Source organism: Alligator mississippiensis, chromosome 2, assembly GCF_030867095.1.
Source record: "Alligator mississippiensis isolate rAllMis1 chromosome 2, rAllMis1, whole genome shotgun sequence".
Lineage (NCBI taxonomy): Eukaryota > Metazoa > Chordata > Crocodylia > Alligatoridae > Alligator > Alligator mississippiensis.
This window is the reverse complement of record NC_081825.1, coordinates 1,952,669-1,973,111: the sequence shown is the minus strand read 5'-3', so window position 1 is coordinate 1,973,111 and position 20,443 is coordinate 1,952,669. Positions and strand designations below refer to the sequence as shown.

At 53.0% G+C, this 20,443-nt stretch overlaps 1 protein-coding gene across 1 annotated transcript; it reads right to left on the bottom strand.

The window, feature by feature from the left end:
* Positions 1-7,021: 7,021 nt before the first annotated feature.
* On the bottom strand, positions 7,022-20,077 carry LOC132248247 (zinc finger protein 883-like). Its single transcript, XM_059721244.1, has 7 exons — positions 20,004-20,077; positions 19,250-19,637; positions 15,621-15,793; positions 15,018-15,144; positions 13,346-13,462; positions 11,340-11,530; positions 7,022-10,847 (listed from the first exon to the last, which is right to left on the bottom strand). The coding sequence occupies exons 2-7, from the start codon at positions 19,380-19,382 to the stop codon at positions 9,726-9,728; spliced, it is 1,863 nt and encodes a 620-aa protein (XP_059577227.1). The 5' UTR covers positions 19,383-19,637; positions 20,004-20,077; the 3' UTR covers positions 7,022-9,725.
* Positions 20,078-20,443: the final 366 nt, after the last annotated feature.

Sequence of the window (20,443 nt, the reverse complement as noted above, 5' to 3'; positions counted from 1 at the left end):
CCCCAGGGAGGAGCCAGCACCACTTCCTTTGGAAGTTGGTTCTAGATCCTAAACGCCCTGACAGTGAAGTAGTTCCTACGGATGTCTATTCTAAACCTACTCTCCAACAACTTGTGGCCGTTATTCCTTGTTATCCTGGGGGGTGCTGGGGGAAACAAGGATGAACAGGTTCAGGTCCTGTAGCCTCTCATTGTAGGGCCTGCCCTGCTGCCCCCAGATCGTGTGGGTGGCCCTCCTCTGGACCCTCTCTATGTTGTCCATATCCCTCTTGAAGTGGAGTGCCCAGAACTGGACACAGTACTCCAGCTGTGGCCTGACTAGTGTCGCGTAGAGAGGGAGGATCACCTCCTTGGCCCTACTTGAGATGCACATGTGGATGCAAGATAGGGTCCAGTTAGCCCTGCCCACCGTGACCTCGCGTTGTCGGCCCATGTTCATCTTGGAGCCAGTGATGACTCCAAGATCCCTTTCTGCCTCTGTGCTCTCAAGAAGGGAGTTTCCCATCTTATAAGTGTGCTGCTGGTTACTACTGCCCAAGTGCAGCACCCTGCACTTGTTCGTATTGAAACGCATCCTGTTTTTGTTAGCCCACCCCTGCAACCTATCCAGATCTTTCTGCAGTGTGTCCCTCCCTGCTAGTGTGCCCACCTCACCCTAGATTTTGCTATCATCAGCTAATTTGAACAGGTTGCTTTTCACCCTGTTGTCCAAATCACTGATAAAGAAATTGAACAGCGCGGGCCCAATGACCGAGCCATGGGGGCTCCGCTGCCCTCTTCCCCCAGGTCGAATATGACCCATCCAACACCACCCTCTGAGTACAACCCGTCAGCCAATTAGCAATCCATCCGACCATGTAGGCATTGATGCCACAGTCGCTTAGTTTTTTAATGAGCATGGTGTGGGAGACAGTGTCAAAGGCCTTGCTGAAGTCCAGAAAGACTACATCCACGGCGACACCTGCATCCAGTGCTTTTGTGACCTTATTGTAAAAGGCAATCAGGTTGGTCTGACATGACCTGTCACTAATGAAACCGTGCTGGTTGACCCTAAGCATCATCCCCAATGCTGGCCCGTCACAGATGTGCTCCTTAATGATCGTCTCAAAGAGTTTCCCCAGGATTTAGGTAAGACTGATGGGCCTATATTTACCTGGGTCCTCCCTCCTCCCTTTCTGAAAGATGGTGATCACATTGGCTATCTTTCAATCATGTGGCACCTGGCCCGAGCACCACGAGCACTCATAAAGCCATGCCAAGCACCCTGCAATAAACCCTGCTAGCTCCCTTAACACCCTGGGGTGGAGAGCATCTGGATCTGCTGACTTGAACACGCCCAGCCCCTCCAGAAGCTCTCTAACCTGGTCCTCCTCAACCTTAGGTCTTGGGGCATTCCCCTCGAGTCTGTCCAGAAACATGGTGGGGGAGTCCCGGTCCCTGCCCAAGAAAACGGAGGTGAAGAATTTGTTAAAGATGTCTGCCTTTTCTTCTGACGCAACCACCAGATTGCCCAGCATATCTTGCAGGGGCCCCACATTTCCCAACGCCTTTTTCATCCTCCCTATATATTTGAAAAAGGATTTTTTATTATCCTTGATCTTGGACACTAGTCCTAGCTCTATGTCTGCCTTAGCTTTCCTAACAGCCCCCGTACAGGCCCAAGCAGTGGAGGTATACTCTTCTTTGGAGATAGTCCTAACCTTCCACCGGGTGTACGCCACCTTTTTGGCAACCAGGCATTCCTGGATGTCCTTGGTGAGCCAGGAAAGCTTTTGGGCACTCTTGCCCCCTTTGCTTCTTGTTGGGATCATCATGCCTTAGGCCCCGAGTATCGTCTCCTTAAGGATTGACCGCTCATCTTGGGCACTGAGTTTCCCTGCCCTTTAGAACCCCGGCGCCTCTCCCACCAATCTCAACTCATTGAAGTCGGCCCTTTTGAAGTGTAGGGCTACCACCTTGCTGCAGGCCCTTGACACCCTGCACTGGATGAATTCCAGCAAGCGATGATCGCTATCACCCAGGTGGTCCAGGACCTGGAGCCCCCTTACCAGATCATCGCCTGTGGCCTGGACCAGGTCCAACAGGGCATTTCCTCTGGTGGGACTGTGCACCTCCTGGGTTAAGTGGAGGTCCTGTATCGCGGCCAGGAACCTCCTAGAACAGTCCCACTGGGCTGACTGCTCCTCCCAGCAGATGTCCGGGTAATTTAGATCACCCATGACAACTACATCCCTTGTCTTAAGTGCCTCTGCAAGCTGGCCTGAAAATTCCCGGTCCAGCTCCTCTCCTTGGTTGGTTGGTCTGTAGTAGACCCCCACCGTTCAATCCCTCTCCCCATGACCCCCTTGTATCTTGACCCAGAGCACATCAGCTTGCCCCTCCTCTGACCCCATTTTGCTGGCAGAAGATGTGTATTGCTCTTTGACATAGAGCACCACACCGCTCCCGTCCTTCCTTCTCTATCCCGCCTATACAGCCTATAGCCCCTAATGCTAACTGCCCAGTCATGGGATGAATCCCACCACGTTTCCGTGATCCCTACTATGTCTGGGTTTGAACTGGCTATTCTGAGGGCTCCTGTTTGTTCCCCATACTATGAGCATTGGTATACAGGCATTGGTATACAGATCATAACACGCCAGCCAGATATCTATCCAACCTCCTCTTGAAGACCCCCAAGGTAGGAGAGAGCACCACCCGCCCTGGAAGCCCATTCCAGAGGCTGGCAGCCCTAACTATAAAGCAATGCCTCTTGATATCAAGCCTGAGCCTGCTCTCAATCAACTTGTGGCTGTTATTCCTTGTTATCCCAGGTGGTGCCCGGGGGAACAGAGCCTCACCTATACACCGCTGGTCACCCCTGGTGAGTTTATAGACGACCACCAGATCCCCTCTCAGTCTTCTCCTGTGGAGACTGAATACATTCAGGCCCTTCAGCTTCTCTTTGTGGGGCCTGGCCTGATGCCCCCTGACCATGCGGGTGGCCCTCCTCTGGACCCCCTCAATGCTAGCCATATCCCTCCTGAAATGCGGCGCCCAGAACTGGACGCAGTACTCCAACTGTGGCCTGAACAGTGTCGCATAGAGGGGGAGGATCACCTCCTTGGACCTGCTTGTTATGCATCTGTAGATGCATGACAAGGTGCAGTTAGCCATATTGACTGCTTCCTCGTATTGGCGGCTCATGTCCATCCTAGAGTCCACAGTGACTCCAAGATCCCTTTCAGCCACCGTGTTATTGAAAACAGTGTTCCCAGCCTATAGGGCTGTTGCTGGTTCCTACTCCCTAGATGTACCACCCTGCCCTTGTCTGCATTGAACTCCATCCTATTCTCCTCTGCCCACCACTGTAACCTGTCTAGATCTAGCTGGATCCTGTCCCTCCCCTCCAGCGTGCCCACCTCGCCCCACAACATGGTGTCATCAGCAAATTTGGACAACGTGCTGTCCATGCCCACTCCAAGTCACTGATGAAGAGGTTGAATAGCACAGGCCCGAGGACCAAGTCCTAGGGGACCCCACTGCTCACATCCCTCCAGGTCAAAAATGACCCGTCCACCACCACTCTCTGGGTGAGACCATCTAGCCAGTTTTCCACCCATCTGACTGTGTAGGCATCAATGCTGCAGTCTCCTAGTTTTTTTATTAGCATGGGGTGAGAAACAGTGTCAAAGGCCTTCTTGAAGTCCAGGCAGACAACATCCACTTCAATGCCAGCATCCAAGGACTTTGTGAACCGGTCGAAAAGGGAAATAAGGTTCAGTAATACACACACGATTTCCTATATTCCCCCACACTTTTGCCACAGATAAACTGTCATTGCTTCTGGGAATAAGAGAGATCCCATCTGGGAATATTTTAAAGAAATTCCTAACTTGGATAAAAAAGCAAAACATGTCATGTGTGAGCAGAGCAAGAAGGAGATGCAGGGCCTAGTTGCAAGAAGGAAACATCATAATGAAAACTGCTTGTTGGGAGAAAATGATGTGGATGAAGATGTGGATATGTCAGAGGAATAATGTGGATCCACTGGTTAGTCAATTAAATAATTCACTTTGCAGTGCATCATTCTTCAAGACTCTCTCGATGCCTTTTAGTAGAAGTGTGCTTTAACAAGTAAATTCCCAAGAACAGTCCAGACCCTGGGTGGTGGCAGCAGCAGTCCCAGGCTCACAGGTATGCTCTGGGAAGCAGGGCAGGCGGACAAGAGGTGCCGCAGGGAGGCACTTGGAGCCTGCAAGGCAGTCGGGCACAGTGAGGTGGGTGGCTTGTGCCAGGGAGCATCTCCTACTGACCCAACACAGCTTCCACTTCTGGTAAGCTTCCTATTTGTGTTTAATCTCTCTGAAGAGTCCTCTGCTAATCCAAGCTGGTCACCTGCCATACTTGCTAGTCTTCCTACCTGTTTACATAGTTTGTTTCTGAACAAACTGGGCTTCTGAGGTCTGTCCCCGGAAGACAATTTCTGCAGTCCATGAATCATCCAGTGACCCTTCTCTGCCCTGTCCCATGTTTTTCCTCCTTTAACACTGCTAGCAGTTTTTCCATGTTCCACTCTCGGTCTTGGTGCCACTGCACTCACCAGCTCGGCTCAGAGACACGTCCACTGCTCGTCTCCTCGCAGGACGCTCCCAGTACAAAAGCTTCTAACAGTAGCTTCAGGCAGATGCAGAAACCTGAGTTGTGTGTGAGAAACTTACTGCTCCACAGAGGAAATGGCTGCATCCCTGTAGCTTGAAATTCACCTTTTGGTCCCACTTGTATGGAGGCGCTCTCCTCACTCACTGCAGGGTGTCATCCACTGAACCAGTATCCCCCAAGCACAGCTCTGCTGCAGCAAGAACCGTTTCTGCCTGCCTGCCCTCCCACTCCACCCCCACAAATGCAAAGCTCCTCCATATGGCAAAAGCCCCTTTTGTAGAGGTTGCCCCCTTTTGGGGATAATTCCTCTCTTTTTTTGTTTTATTATATTATTATTATTTTTTTTTATAAGGTGTATTTGTAGTGAAAATAGAGCTTGTGGATGGTTTTACAAATGTATTTATTTTAATTTTAAAAGTAAGTTGTACCATGTAACAACGTTATCAAGAGCAGAAATCTCTGTATGGGGCGGGTCCCTGAAGGAATCAGGGTTGAATGTGTAACACAGTAGCTAGTCTGGATAAGCAAGTTAATGAGTGGCAATTAACACCTACAAAACTACAAACTAAGAAAAGGAAAGAATCAAAACAGAGTCAGGAACTCCCTGAAACTTCACTGTTAAAGGTAGGGAAGCCCCGGGCAGAACTAATCAACACTGGAAACAGACCCTTGGGGGTGAAATACCCCCTGATCAACCATTTCCAGAGCTCTATTCATTATGGCAGTAAATCAATTAAAATTCATCAGCAGATTCCTGAGACTGCACATACTCAAGAGACGTGACCTCTGGGGCTGACAGCTGCCATCCAGCAGCTACCAAGAGGGACATCCCTCGAGGTCAATGACCCCTGGATTGGGCAAGCTCAAGAATTGGGGAGTCACCAAAGTCTGCCAGAGAGGGATAAAAGGCAGTGAAGAATGACCCCCAAGGGAGCCCTCTTTGACCTGATCAGCACCCTGCCTGTCCAGCCAGAAGGACCAGCCAGCAACCCCCTTCTGATGCAACATCTGAAAGAAGCCTTGACTAGCCATTGAAGGCAGACTCCAGTGCTTGGGGATCGCTATATCTTGACACCGGTGCTTAGTGTTTATAGCTAGCTACTCTCTCTCTCTCTCTCTCTCTCTCTCTCTCTCTCTGTGTGCGTGTGTGTGTGTGTGTGTGTGTGTGTGTGTGTGTGTGTGTGTGAGCATGAGGGGATCAGCACCAAGGGTTATGGTCTGACTTTTACATCCGTCCAATGAACTAAAATTTTATGATGATCCTGTAAGTTGGTCCTTTGTAGCCAACACTGCCACATATCTACACTCAGCACAGGCTGGCCTGTGCACCTTGTTAGCTTGGGAAAAGACATGTTGGCACCAGCTCCAGCCCTACAAGCAGCCCCAAGGCAGTGCAGGATCCCCTGGGAGTTTGTCCACCCACAATGAAGTCAGTGCAGTCCTGGCGGCTCATGCTGGTGGCTTTAGGTGTAATTGCGTGATCAAAGAACACAGGAAATGCGTGGAAAATGCTGTGAAAAATGCCGGAATGGCTGACCCTATAATGGAAGCAAGCATTATTCATGACGCGAGAGGGGAAGAACTAGAGATGTGTAGGAGCCCCGTGTGGCACAAAGCTTCCAGATAGGGCCACTCACATGATCCAGGGGTGGCAAGGCAAGCCCTACGAGTAAAGGATATGGGACCTGAACCTGTTCAGCCTCCACAAGAGAAGGCTGAGAGGGGATCTGGTGGCCATCTATAAACTGGCCAAGGGAGACCAGAAGCCAGTGGGAGAGTATCTGGTCCCCAAAGCACTACTGGGAGTAACAAGGAATAAAGTCCATATTGATGGAGAGTACATTCACACGAGACATCAGGAGGTGCTACTTCACTGTCAGGGCAGCTAGGATCTGGAACCAACTTCCGAGAGAAGTGGTGCTGGCTTCTACGCTGGGGGGTCTTCAAAAGGAGGATGGATGAACACCTTGCTGGGGTTGTTTGACCCCAGCATCTTTTCCTGCCCATGGCAGGGGGCGGACTTCATGATCTGCTCAGGTCCCTCTTGACCCTACCAACTATGAAACTATATGACAAACCATGGCTGAAAAGGAGCAAATTATTTGAAGGAAAATGCAACAAAATGAGGCCAGTGCTCTCCAGGCACCTTCCCCAAACAGCACGAAGCCTGAGGGCCCAGGGGACACCTAGTAACCCCCAGAGTACTTCTGGGCACCAAGAAAATGTTGAAGAGGTGGTCCCACCAAAATGACTCACAAACCTCCATGTACCCTCATTCACCTAGCAGGTTTAAGAATGAAATGCAGGTGAGAGCTCAATGATCAGAAAGTATAGTACAGCGTATTCAACAAGTGATGACGATGTATGCAACATAGACAAGGTTCTTTGGATAAATTTGAGATCTTTTATTAGATCAATTAAATCATTGGAATAATAGTTCTGTACAAGCTTTTGGGCACAAACACCCTTCTTCAGTCAGGATGATTATGCTGGTGTTTGTGGGCTCTCCTGAGTGGAATAGAAACTTTAGGCAATATGCAAAATGCAGGTCTGTGAAAAAACAAATATATGTCAGGGAAGACCAACAGGGCTATAACCAATACACCCAAATGTATAGGACAGGCATGTCTCTAAAAAGCCATAGAAAATGAGGGTTGGAAGGTACCTCAGGAGGTCATCTAGTCCAACCCCCTGCTCAAAGCAGGGCCATCTCCAACTAGATCATCCCAGACAAACCTTTCTCTAGACAGGTTTTGAAAACTTCCAAGGATAGAGCTTCCACCACCTCTCTGGGTAACCTATTCCAGTGTTTTAACTACCCTTCTAGTAAGAAAATACTTCAAATATCGAACCTAAACTTCCCTTGCTGCCACTTGAGACTGTTGCTCCTTGTTCTGGCATCTGCCACCACTGAGAACAGCCCAGCTCCATCCTCTTTTGAACCCTCCTGCAGGTAGTTGAAGGCTGCCCTTCAAGCCTTCCTCAGTATTCTTTTCTCCAGACTAAATTTGAAAACAACTTCAATGAGCTTAGGAGACTAGTGGGGCACGCACTAAAGGCCCAGAAGGGAGACTTGATGGGAGCCCACGAGGGATGGCCGTACCTTAAGGGGGTGATCCTCCAGGCCCAAAGGATAACAGTCCCTGAGAGAAGCAAGCAGGGTAAGAGCGCTCAGAAACCCCCTTGGCTCAGCAAGGGAATTCAGCAATGCCTGAGGACTAAAAGGGAGGCGTACAACCAGTGGAAGGGGGGAACTACCACCAAGGAGGAGTACTCCTCCTCAGCCCGGGACTGCAGGAGGGCTATTAGGAAGGCCAAGGCAGAGATGGAGCTCAGGCCAGTGTCCAGGATTAAGAACAACAAAAAGTCCTTTTTCAAGTACATTGGGAGCAAGAAGAGGGCACCAGGCAATGTAGGGCCCCAGCAAGACACAAATGGTAATCTGGTGGCCACGCCAGACAAGAAAGCTGATATTTTTAACAGTTTCTTTGCCTCTGTTTTCCTGAACAGGGACCGGGATATCCCACCTACCAGAGGTAGGGACAACCTTGGGGATAGCTCTATCAAGCCTTCAGTCAGTGCAGATGTAGTTAGGGATCTTCTGGAAGGGCTAGACATTTTTAAATCTGCAGGTCCACATGCCCTCCACCCAAAGGGTGTTGAGGGAGCAGGCAGGGGTCATCGCGGAGCCTTTGGCCCGGCTGAATAAGCATTCGTGGTCATCCGGACAGGTGCCGGGGGATTGAAAACTGGCTAATGTGGTCCCAATTTTCAGGAAGGGGAGGAAGGAGGACCTGAGTAACCATAGGCCTGTAAGCCTCTCCTCGGTGCTCGGGAAGCTCTTGGAGGGGATCATCAAGGAGCACACCTGTGGGGGGCCTGCAGGGGAGATCATACTTGGGGGCGATCAGCATGAGTTCACCAAAGGCAGGTCCTGCCAGACCAACCTGATTGCCTTTTACAACCAAGCAACTAAATCCTTGGATGATGGTGTCGCTGTGGACATAGTCTTTCTAGACTTTAAGAAGGCCTTTGACACTGTCTCTCACCCCATCCTCATCAATAAATTAAGTGACTGCAGCATTGATGCCTCCACAGTTGGATGGGTAAAAAAATTGGCTGATGGGGCACACCCAGAGAGTAGTGGTGGACGGGTTGTACTCAACCTGGTGAGATGTGAGCAGTGGGGTCCCCCAGGGCTTGGTCCTCAGGCCCGCACTGTTTAACATCTTCATCAGCAACTTGAACGACGGGGTGGAAACCACGCTGTTCAAGTTTGCTGATGACACTACGAAGTGGGGTGAGGTGGACACACTTGAAGGGAGAGAGAGGCTGCAACTAGGTTTAGAAAGACTACAAAAAAGTGGGCAGACGAGAATAGGATGGGGTTCAACGCAGACAAATGCAGGGTGCTGCACCTGGGCAGAAGGAATCCACAGCACACATACAGGCTGGGGAGTTCCCCCCTTGAGAGCACAGAGGCGGAAAGGGATCTTGGAGTCATTATTGACTCCAAGATGAACATGAGCCAGGTGCATCTCAAGCGGGTCCAGAGAGGTGATGCTCCCTCTCCAGAGAGGAGATTACAACAAGCTCCATTTCACACAAAGGATGTCTTCATTCTTTCCCCACCCTTCAACACAAGAGGCAGGACATGTCACAGCCTGCACCTCCTTTACCTCTATTATCGCATTTCATAGGTCTTGAGAGGATGTAGAGATCCACCACAGGGGGATTGCATTAAAATGTTGGGCTTGATTACCAAGGAAGCTGCTCTAGAGAATGGCATGGAGGGAAGGAGGGCAGAAGGGGCAGTTGGCACCTGGTGGTACTCAGTTCTGATGAAGTTGGCTTCACCCTTCTGTGGATAAACTGGTGCCTAGCCAGGATGGAGGAGAGAGTGAAGCTCTTCCCACACTCCAAACACTGATGGGGTTTCTCCCTTGTGTGGATACGCCGATGCAGAGCCAGGTCGGAGGAGTAAGTGAAGCTCTTCCCACACTGTGAGCACTGGTGTGGCTTCTCCCCTGTGTGGACACGCTGATGCTGAGCCAGGTGGGAGGAGAAAGAGAAGTTCTTCAGACACTACAAGCACTGATGTAGCTTCTCCCCTGTGTGGATACGCTGGTGCTGAGCCAGGTGGGAGACCAGATTGAAGATCTTCCCACACTCTGAGCACTGATATGTCTTCTCCCCTGTGTGGATATGCTGGTGTTGAGCCAGGTAGGAGGACCGAGTGAATCTCTTCCCACACTCTGAGCACTGATGTGGCTTCTCCCCTGTGTGGATACGCTGGTGCCGAGCCAGGGTGGAGGACTGAGTGAAGCTCTTCCCACACTCTGAGCACTGATATAGCTTCTCCCCTGTGTGGATACGACAGTGCTGAGCCAGCTTTGAGGACTGAGTGAAGCTCTTCCCACACTCTGAGCACCGGTGGGGTTTCTCCCCTGTGTGGATACGGTGGTGCTGAGCCAGGCTGGAGGCCTGAGTGAAGCTCTTCCCACACTCAGAGCACTGATATAGCTTCTCCTCTGTGTGGATACGCTGATGTTGAAACAGGTAGCAGGACCGAGTGAAACTCTTCCCACACTCTGAGCACTGATGTGGCTTCTCCCCTGTGTGGATACGCTGGTGGCGAGCCAGGTGGAAGGAGAAAGTGAAGCTCTTCCCACACTCTGAGCACTGATGGGGCTTCTCCCCTGTGTGGATACGGTGGTGCAGAGCCAGGCTGGAGGACTGAGTGAAGCTCTTCCCACACTCTGAGCACTGATATAGCTTCTCCCCTGTGTGGATACGGTGGTGCTGACCCAGGCTGTAGGAGCGAGTGAAACTCTTCCCACACTCTGTGCACTGATGTGGTTTCTCCCCTCTGTGGACACGCTGGTGCTGAGTCAGTGTGGAGGCCTGAGCGAAACTCTTCCCACACTCTGAGCACTGATGTGGCTTCTCCCCTGTGTGGATACGGTGGTGCTGAGCCAGCCTGGAGGAGTGAGCGAAGGTCTTACCGCACTCTGAACACTGATGTGGCTTCTCTCTTGTGTGCATGCACCAGTGCCTCGCCAAGTTGGACAGCTGCCTGAATCTCTTCCCACACTTGGTGCAGTGCTTCCGCACACACTCATGCTGGGACAGGTCTTGCAAGCAGGTGAAATTCTTCCGGCACTCAGTGCAGTGGTGAGTGATCCTCCCTCGGGGGATGCACCGGTCCTGGGACAAGGAGAAAAAGCAGTTAAGGTCTTGCCACTCATGCCACAGCTGTGTCTGACACTTCCCCCTCTGCACATGTAGCTGCTTGACCAGGTCTGTGGGGAGCACAAAGCTCTTCCCCAATTTGGTGAAGCAGTGGGGGTCTCTCTCCAGAATGGGTCTGGCACTGAGCAACCAGGGCAGAGGCAGGTGAAGCTCTTCCCACACTTAGTGCGTACATGGGACTTCTCCCCAGTCTACCTTATTTTGTGAAAAGCCAGGTGTGATGAGCACTTAAAGGTTTTCCTGACCTTCAGCTAGGGCTGAGCTCTGCCCCTGTGCTGGGCACTGAGCTCCTGCTTCCCTCCAAAGTCATCTCCACTGCCTTTGCTTGCATGCAGTGCATCTTTCCAGTGGCTCTTTAGGTCTCTCAACTACACAACTTCTTGCCTGCACCCAGGCTCTTTCTAGGTTCTGGCCTTCTCCACCCTCATGCCCAACTAGAGATGGTACCTGGCTCATGGCTACCTTCTCCTTCTGCTTCTGCTTTTGGGGCCTCCCCTGACTCTCGTAGCATCGCTCCTTCTCAGGTCTCAGGGAGTCCATCTCAGCCATACTCCCTGGGGAAGTCTGCGCTGGCTCCATGTCTGCAGACTCTTCCACAGGAGGCTGCTCCTCAGCTCTGCTCAGCAGCCAGGCACCTCCTGCATGGGGAAGAGACACTCCACATTTGTCCCTATGCTGCTGGCAGAGAGCAAACACCGCTATTCCTTTTGCTTGGATAAGCCTCAGAGCAGGCCTGGACCTTGGCACTTGTGTTACCTCAAGAAAACAAGGTCTTCCTGCCAAAACCTGAAGTGCTGGGGTGAGGAAGGGCCAGGTCCCTGTGCTGGGCTAATGTTCCCTACTCAGTGCAGTTCAGAGCCTGACTCTCAAGAGTTTCTGGCCCTGCTGTCCATACCATCGCTTCAGGCCCTGCTGGGACAAGCACATGTGGGACGTACATTTGGGCAGTTCATGAATAGCTTCATGCTCTAATGGGCTGAGGTTGACGGGAGGATGTAGAGCTGTGGCGCCCTGTTCTGGGGAGAGGAGCAGGGCTGTGCTTCCTGCCTGCTTCCAGGGAAAGCTCTTGTGCAAAAGCGTCCCGTGCCAAGCTGCCCTGAGTCTCTACCACATCACCGTCACCTCCAAGCTGCCTGGCAGGGCAGCAGTGGCAGCACAGAGCAACTGCAGGACACACCCCAGAGTTGGTGGTGACCGAGTCGCAGGGAAAACCAACATGGCGCGGGGAGCTGCACCAAACACTGCGTGGCAGAAGAAAAGGGGAGGGACTTTTTTTCCCCCCGCAATGAACAAGTTTCTGCCCAAAAGCTGTTGCTCAGCCTGGAGGGGCGAGAGCTGGCACAGGGCACACGGGATTGGGGCTGCAAGCAGTGTCCCCTGCTGTTACCATGGAGCTGGGGGCAGTGGCGTGGCAGTGAGAAGGAGCTGTCCTAGCCATGCTGCATGCCCATGTCGGTTGAAAATCCCATGTCAGGGAGGAGCAGGCGTGGGCCATGCTGGGGTTGTGCGCTGTTGGCTGTGGCGGGGAATGAGCCACAGGTATACAAGCTCTGGGGGGCTGTTGCGGGGCAGGGGTGGGGACAGGGGCTCCCATGCACACCCCACATACCTTCAAGCCCTTCAACATAAACCCCACAACCACACTATCCCCCACACAATCAGAAACCCCACAAACCCCACACCCTTCCCTATACTCACACCCGCAAGCCTCTGGGGGAAGCCCCGTTCACCGCTACATGCACACACCACACCCTCCCCCACTTCCCCTCCCCCTCCACGCACCCCACAGCCCCACACAAATCCCATACACATGGACATTGATCCGCCAAATTGTTGGCCACATCAGGCCGATTTCCAATACCCTCAATTTTCTTTATATCAGTGTTGATTCGACATCAAACCAATATATGGGTGCATCTCTAATAGTCCTCCACCCCCCCCCCCCCGCAAGATATACAGGGTAAGACTTCTTTCTGAGCTATTATGCACTCATTCCTATACATACACAGCACAGACACTCACAAATCAGGGCAAAAATATATTTTTTAAATAAAATTAAAAAATATAATTATGATGTTAGAAAAAAACAATTGGCTTTTGGTTTTTTCCCATTCCAAGATGTCTAATCCCCTTTCCAAAAGGAGTACATTTGGGGACAAGGGAAGGGACTTCTGGTGGAAAAGGTCAGAGGTTAGGTCAGGACGTCTGGTTCCAAGAAGGCAATGAAGGGATGGGGCCACCCTTGCTGCCCTTGACAAGTCAACAAAACTGCTTACCCAGCCCTCCAGCCTAAATAATTGCCTGTCCCTGTGTTACAGCATAATATACTGTGTCTGAGGCCAGCACACAGCAATGGCAGCACAGGGCAGGCCTGTACTTCCCCGGTCCCGCTGGCACTCAGGCCATGGAGCTTTACTAACAGCAGTCGGGGGCGAGGGACAGCCACAACTCACCTGGCACCAGGTCCTCCCATCTTGACATTTCCCCACAGTCCTCATCAGCACAGGTCCAAAGATCCACCCGTCCTTGCTGGATGCTGCAGATTAAGTCAGGTGTGGGACCTCGATAGCCTGTTTGGGCAGTGGTTAAAGAGCATTTGTGACTGGGTACGGGATGCAGAATCCAACCGGCATTCGGGAATGCATCCAGGGAACCCAAGATGTCTGCTAGGGGCTTCATGGACAAGGAAGGATGGGCATTTAAACTGACAGAGTCACCAGGGACAGGTGTAGAGATGCATTGACCCATGATGTACCAGGGAGCAAAAATAAAGCTTTCACTGTTTTCAAGGTACCAAGAGGAAGAGATATTGGACACACTTATGGATGCATAATATTTATCTTACAAGTGTAATTCCAGGAAAAGAAGTGAAAATGAGCTTAGTGAGGGGATTTAGGGCAGTGAAAAGCACACATGACACGTAGGTGAAAATGACAATTTTTTCTGGGAGAGAGAATAATTAATTCATCACCACCAGGGACAGGAAATAATAACTATAGCTGCAGAATAGCAATCATGCTGTCCATTGGGAGGATCACCCCAGGAGGGGTGATGAGTGCACAGATTGGTAAGTACTGGGGGGTTGACCACCAAGTTCATGGGAGCTGTGGATATAGACAAAAGAAGGCAGAAAGAGACACATTTAACAGCACATCAAAGGCCATAATATAGAAATGGTCTAAATGATCTTTGCTAAGCTAGACAAAACATAGAAACACTTCCCAAAGGAAATCCCCTGGGGGAAAGGCAGGGGAAAGAAAGCATCAGAAAAGCAAACTGACCTAGTAAAAGAAAGCTCAGTACCGCAACCCTGCACACAAGCCAGTACAAGCCCCTGTATTAGAGATCCCCTGGAAATGAAAACTGGTTCTCACTATGTCCTGCAGCTAGCCCACTTCTTGTTCTCACAATGATGGGCATCCGATCAGCAGAGGGATTTTAGGAAGAGCACAAGAAAACTTCTGAGAGGGGCAGAGGGAGCTTGAGAATCTGTGACCTAGGGAGATGAAGATGTTAGGAAGGGATGTGCACGAGAGCTTCCAGCGACCCCTTGGCAGACAAACCTGGCTTACATCTCGTGTACGCATGTCGCTAGAGCAACAGTTGAGGAAATGCCTTTTCCCGTTGTAGCAGCAGAGGCTGATAGGACTTTCTATTAACTTCTGCCAGGTCATAATGACAGGAGAAAGGGGACCTAGATAGCACAGCATGGAGCATGCAAGGATCGTTAAATGTGTCTGGAGAGGACACGCTAGGCCAGACAGGGAGGAAATCAGAATCCTCCCTCAAGGAACAGCTCTTAGTGCATTCGTGTACAATGACCTGGAGATGGTATGAACATGCTGAGAAGGCAAAGGGAGATCATGTTGCCAAGAAACTGCTGCATATGAAGAACGAGGAGTCAAAAGAACGGGGAAGGCACAGGTGAAGGCGGCTAGAGCAAATGAAGGAGGAGATCTCAGTCTGAAATGTGAGGGAGGCCTGATCACTGACAGAGCAGTGGGGAGGAAGGGGATTTAAACCTCCAGCCAAAAGTTCATGAGGATGAGACTGTTGGAACAGGGAGATGACTACAAAACTGCAGAGTTCACATATCTTGGGGGGAAGCAAGACCCAGAGCTTTACCCAGGGAAACGAGGGCTTGGTAATTCTTCACCATCTGGTCCTGGTAAAGCACCTTGTCGTCATCGTCCAGCAGCTCCCACTCCTTCCGCGTGAAATACACAGCCACGTCCTCAAACACCTCCCGAAGCTGCAGGCACAAGCGTTGCACCATCAGTGTCTCCTGCGCCAGCTGCTCCCGGCCCCCACAGCCCTGTCTGCAATCACTGGGTACTACCATGAATTGCAGTCTTAGCCATGACAGGTAAGGGGACACAACTCCCCAGTCTTCAGCTGACATATGATGTGGATAAATCCACGGATACAGGAGCGCATGTGCTGACCTTAGCCCAGCTCATCACAATCTATTTGCTCGGTCCTTTGAGGCAGCCTGGCCAGCACTTGTAGAGGCAGGGAGCCCTGGCTCCACGTACTGTAACCCAGCCTGCCCGTGCCAACACCCCTGGTATCTGCACTCGGGAGCGAGCTCCTGCTCATGTAGCTAGGGCTGCAGCCTTCATGCTCTTCAGGTCTCTGCTCCACAAATTCCTTACAGCACCCCGGGCTCCTCCTACGCTCTGCCCCACCTGTACTCCCCACCACAAGTGAACCGGGTGCCCTGCTCACCTCCGAGCTCTCCTCCTGCTTTGGAGGCCTGCCCTGCCCCTTCTGCACTTGTCCTGGCTCAGGAGTCAGGGAGCTCCTCTCCTCCAGGCTCCCTGCGCACGTCCTCTGCAGCTCCAGGATCACCGGCCCCTCCTCAGCAGACTGCTGCTCAGCTCTCTGCAGGGTCCCAGCACCTGCGCGTGGGAAGGGAGGGCACACGTGAGCCCTGGTGCTGCTGACAAGGGGAAAGCCCTGCAAGTCTCCTTCGCTGGCATGGGACTGAGGAGACGGAGGCCTCAGTGTGTAGAAGAGGGGGGAGAAGGAAGACTCAGAATCCCGCAGCTCTTGCTAAGACACCTCCACAGGCATGAGGCTGGAGATGAGCCCCTGTAACTCTATCCCATCTTGGGGAGGTGATCGCAGCACCACGACAGAGCCTGCAGGGACATCGTTCCCTGGGAAAGAAGCTTGAGCGATGCTGGGGCCGTATCAGATCCACATGCTAAGGGCAGGGGAGGGGAAACGCAAGGTCGGTCTGCTCTTGGGCATGTGAAATGATTGCAGGGGCACCAGGACAACAAGAACCGCTGATCTGTGGAGCACTGACCCCACCACCATGTTGTGGAAGGGAAATTTCTGCAGCGAGGGACTGTGCTCACGCTGCTGGAGAGTGGAGACCCACCGCCCCTGCCCTGCCCCTGGGATCGAGCCTCATCTGGGCCACCAGCCTGAGCAGCTTTCATCTGCGGACAGCTGCCAGGTCTGCTCCGGGTCAGGGGAGTCTGCAGCAGCACACAGGCCTGGGTTAGCTGTACCTTCATTGGTCAGAGGCTGCTGGAGAATCTATTTTTCCCGTCACCTGCACCAGCCCCTTCTCGGGCACAGAGGGCTCACAGGGACATGAAGAAAGGGCAGTGAACACTGACTACTGGGATGTGAAGTTATTGTGGCAGCACGACAAGCCCCAAGCAAGGTAAAGCCTCTCTGTGCAGGGCCTGCACCCGTGCAGGGAGGAAGATCAGGGTCTCGGCCCGGAAGCTGCCCACCCTGTTACCTGTCAGCTCTGTGTTCCTGAGGGAGCCCTGGCACCCAGCTTGATGGACTTACACAGGAATTTTTCTCCCCTCTCCCCTCCCACCTCATCTAACCAAAACTAAGCAGAAGGAAAGTTTAATAGGCAACTTGGGCCGTACATTCTCCAGTCCTGCTATGGGAGGCCTATTTAAACTTGATTGACTAAAACTCGGTTGCTGGGTTTGAGAATGCGGAGGCAAGAGACTGAGCCACAGGGGGTACGGGCGACACTTGAACAATGGTTCAGGGTTCATCACAGCGTCCAGCCCAGTGGAGCCCTGACCACAAATGCTGTCACAGTGCAAGCATAGCTAGGTCATCTGACAAGCCCTCCCAGTACATCTTCTATATTCATAATAATTTCAAGCTGGCTCCTAGGTGTCCGGTTACTCCTTAAAACTTGATGGTTTTCCTGGTTGTGAATCAGTTTCGTGAGATGTTCCAAACCAGATAACCCCCTGTCACTGAAAAAGTAATTCATTTAAATGGAAACTGTTTCTATTGCAGGATTTTCCCTGTCAATTATGGCTTGGCACCCTCTTGATCTACACTATTAAAAGAATGCTTTGAAGAGGCTGGACTAAGGGTATAAGAAAGCTGTAATGCAGAAAACAGTGTGCTTCAAGAGACAGAAAACTCTCTGACACCATCTTTCTGTTGCCTGGTTAACCTTCAACGATTGTGCTGGCAACTTTGCCTGTCAACAAAACACCCGAGTGCCTTAGAACAGGGAGATCCCAGCTCTCGCTCTCTCTTTTGTTTTCTAGGGCTGTGTGAGGCTTTGGACAGACCTTCAGATCTGGAGAAGCTTCAGAAGCTTTGGGGTCCAAAGCAGCACATCCTTGTCAAAGCGCCAGCCTCATTAGGCTTCCCAGTGCTGCAGGGATGGTGGCCCCTGCTGCGGCCACGAAGCCTGCCGGCTGTCAAGGAGATCGGTGCAGGGGGGTCTGAGGCCCTGCACCCCTAGCTGCTGACGGACAAAACTTGTGCCAGGGGTGCTTGTGGGAATGACTGTGTGTGTCTTGGGGTGTGGGAGGCACTACTGCAGGCCTGGCTGCTAAGCTCCTGTGTTACCAGTTACCAATCAATCATGATTCACACAGGGACCAGCACAATACACAGGACCTAGCTAACGTAGCCACTTATTTGCCATCAGTTCCCACCTACAAACCCAGACTAAGAAGAAAGAATCAACACAGACAATCAGCTGCCCCAAAACAGACACAGGCAGTCCCACAAGCACCCCTGGCACGAGCTTTGCCTGTCAGCACCTAGGGGTGCAGGACCCCAGGACCCCCTGCACCGATCTCCTCCACAGCTGGCAGGCGTCGTGGGTGCAGCAGGGGCCACCATCCCTGCAGCTGTCACCCCGCTGCGCCCCAACACGCACAGGGTCACCCATGGCACGAGTTTTGCTTGTCCGCAGCTTGGGGTACAGTTCCCCCCAAACCCTTGCACCGACCTTCCTGAAACTTGGCAGGCTTCATGACCCTACCAGAGACTACCATCTCTGAAAGTTTCATCCAAATCAGACAAAAACAACAAAGTTATAGATATTTGATTGACTCTCCATTATACCCTATGGCCGGATCTGCAGCTGGAGCGAGGCAGAAACCCAGTCCGGAGCGGATCCCTGGCATCTGAAGCGGCAGGATCTGAAGCCGGATCGGATCGCTGCCGACTCGCACAGGCCTGTTGTTTTCCCTTGCATGCCGATTACTACTAGCACCATTATAAATTTTATATGCTTAGCAATAAATAACTTTTATAGTCAAACTGGTGATAACCGGGTGATTTTTTCCTTCTCTACTTCCCCTTCCCCACATGCTCTGCAGCAATGCTTCTGTTACCTGAGCCAAAGATCCCTGTAAAGCCCAAGAATAGTGTGGGGTCCCCTCATCAAGAGACTATCACTACTAGGACAATTAGGGCAAAAGATTGGGAAGTGCTGAGCTTCAGACACGTAATGGGTTCAGTGTGTACAGGCTGATTGACCCCGTTTGGCTCAGACGTGCCCTGATGAACTGGATGCTGGCCCACGAGGGTGTCAGGTGCACACCCAGCCGGATTCAGAGGTCTTCTGTTCACCTGTGTGCTTGTGTCTGACTGCAGTTCATTGTTACCTTAATGAACTGAATCCTGGTATATGAGGGTGTCAGCGTGTCCATGCTGATCAACCCGGCTGGGTCAGGTGTGTCACGTTAATATGTGTGTGTGTGTGTGTGTACGCACACGTGTGTGAGTGTGCATGCGCATTTGACTGATTTGGTGGCTGGAGGAGCCCAGCCCCATTGAAACTCAGTCCTGCAAGACCGCTCCACTGCGGGTGAGGACTTGCAGAAGGGAGAGATACCGCTCCGTATGGGAACACCAGTAACACAAGCAGCGCAGTGACAGAGTTGCAGAGACCCCAGAAACGTGCCCCTAATCCAGGAGAACTCCCCAAAGTGGCGGGCAAGTCTGGTGACAACCCAGCCAGGTAGCGACTCCCTGGCGGGCAGGGCAGACACGCAAGCCTCGCAGCACAGAGACTCGGGCCCCCGCACCCACGCGGAGGGCACCATCCTCCGTCTCACCTGGTTGCTGGGGGGGCAGGGGCTCGTCTCTGGGGCCGGGAGGTGGCTGGTCCAGAGGCCTGTCCGCACCACGGGTGCTGGGCTGCTCCCGCCGGGGATCACCAGGGTCCTGCAGGGCCCCCGGGGGCTGCATCTCGTCGGAGGGCCCCTCCTCACCGTGGAGCCGGATGTGGGCGAGATGGGGTGGGGACACGTTCCCGAGCGCACGGGGACGGGGATGGGGACAGCAACATCCACGAGCAGAGGGAAACCATTTCGCCCGGAGCGTCTATTCGTCCCCCATAAACCCCTCCGCCAGGGCAGGGCTGCTCCGGGAAGGCCGCGGGGGCTGCTCCGGGCTGCAGCGCAGCACGCGCGGCTCCCGCCCTCTTCGTCACACGGGACGTCGCTGCAAGTCAGAGGTGCGTCACGCCTGGGGCTCCCCCCCCCCATCACGTCCTCGCGCGTTAACCCTTTGCTGCCGGGCGGGACTGGAGAGCCCCCAAGCCGCGCCCCGGCCGCAGTGTCCCCCGAGCGCCCCCCGGGCCCTGCCTCAGTTTCCCAAAGAGCCGGTCGGCCCAGACTGCTTCATCGGGGGAGCGGGGGGCGGGCGCCACGGCGCTGTCGTGCCCGGCTCCCTCCGACACTGACCCCCGCACGCGCCGGCTCTCCCCCCCGCCCGTCCGACAGCGCAGGTCCCCCGACGTCCCCCCGCCCCGCCCCGGCCCGAGGGCAGGACCACGCGGCCCCCCGGGCGTCCCGGCCGCGTGCCGACCTGAAAGGCATGTGCGGGGGTTGGTGCCAGGCTCCGGGGAAAGAGCCGTCCCTGGGGAGGGCACAGCCCCCCCCCCCCGTGCTATGGCAGCCCCAGCGCTGTGCCGGACACGGACACGGACCAGCCCCGGGGGGGGGGCAGGCGAGGTGTGACGGGGGCGGCGCAAGGGAAAGGGGCAGTGACGGGGAGCCCGACAAAGCAGAGGGCCTTCGGGATGGAAAGCCGTGATCTGTGGCTCCACTCAATTTTGAAGTGAAATTTCGGAGTTAATGTCCAGCGTGCTGACCGTCCTGGCAGCTTTGAAGTTCCGGCTTTGAACTTCCCTCTCAGGCTCTCCTCCTCTTCTCCTCCTGCTGAATGCATTTCCCACCTTCCTCGCACAGATGGAAATAAAAGAAGAAGTTCTTCCTAATGTCCAATCTAAATCTGCTCTCTGCTAG

Coding starts and splice junctions, on each gene's coding strand:
- LOC132248247 (XM_059721244.1), bottom strand. CDS start 19,382: ATGCAGCCCCCGGGGGCCCTGCAGGACCCTGGTGATCCCCGGCGGGAG. Junction 15,794..19,249: donor CCTGCCCCCCCAGCAACCAG/GTGAGACGGAGG, acceptor TCCCACGCGCAG/GTGCTGGGACCCTGCAGAGA. Junction 13,463..15,017: donor CCAAGCCCTCGTTTCCCTGG/GTAAAGCTCTGG, acceptor CTGCCCAAACAG/GCTATCGAGGTCCCACACCT.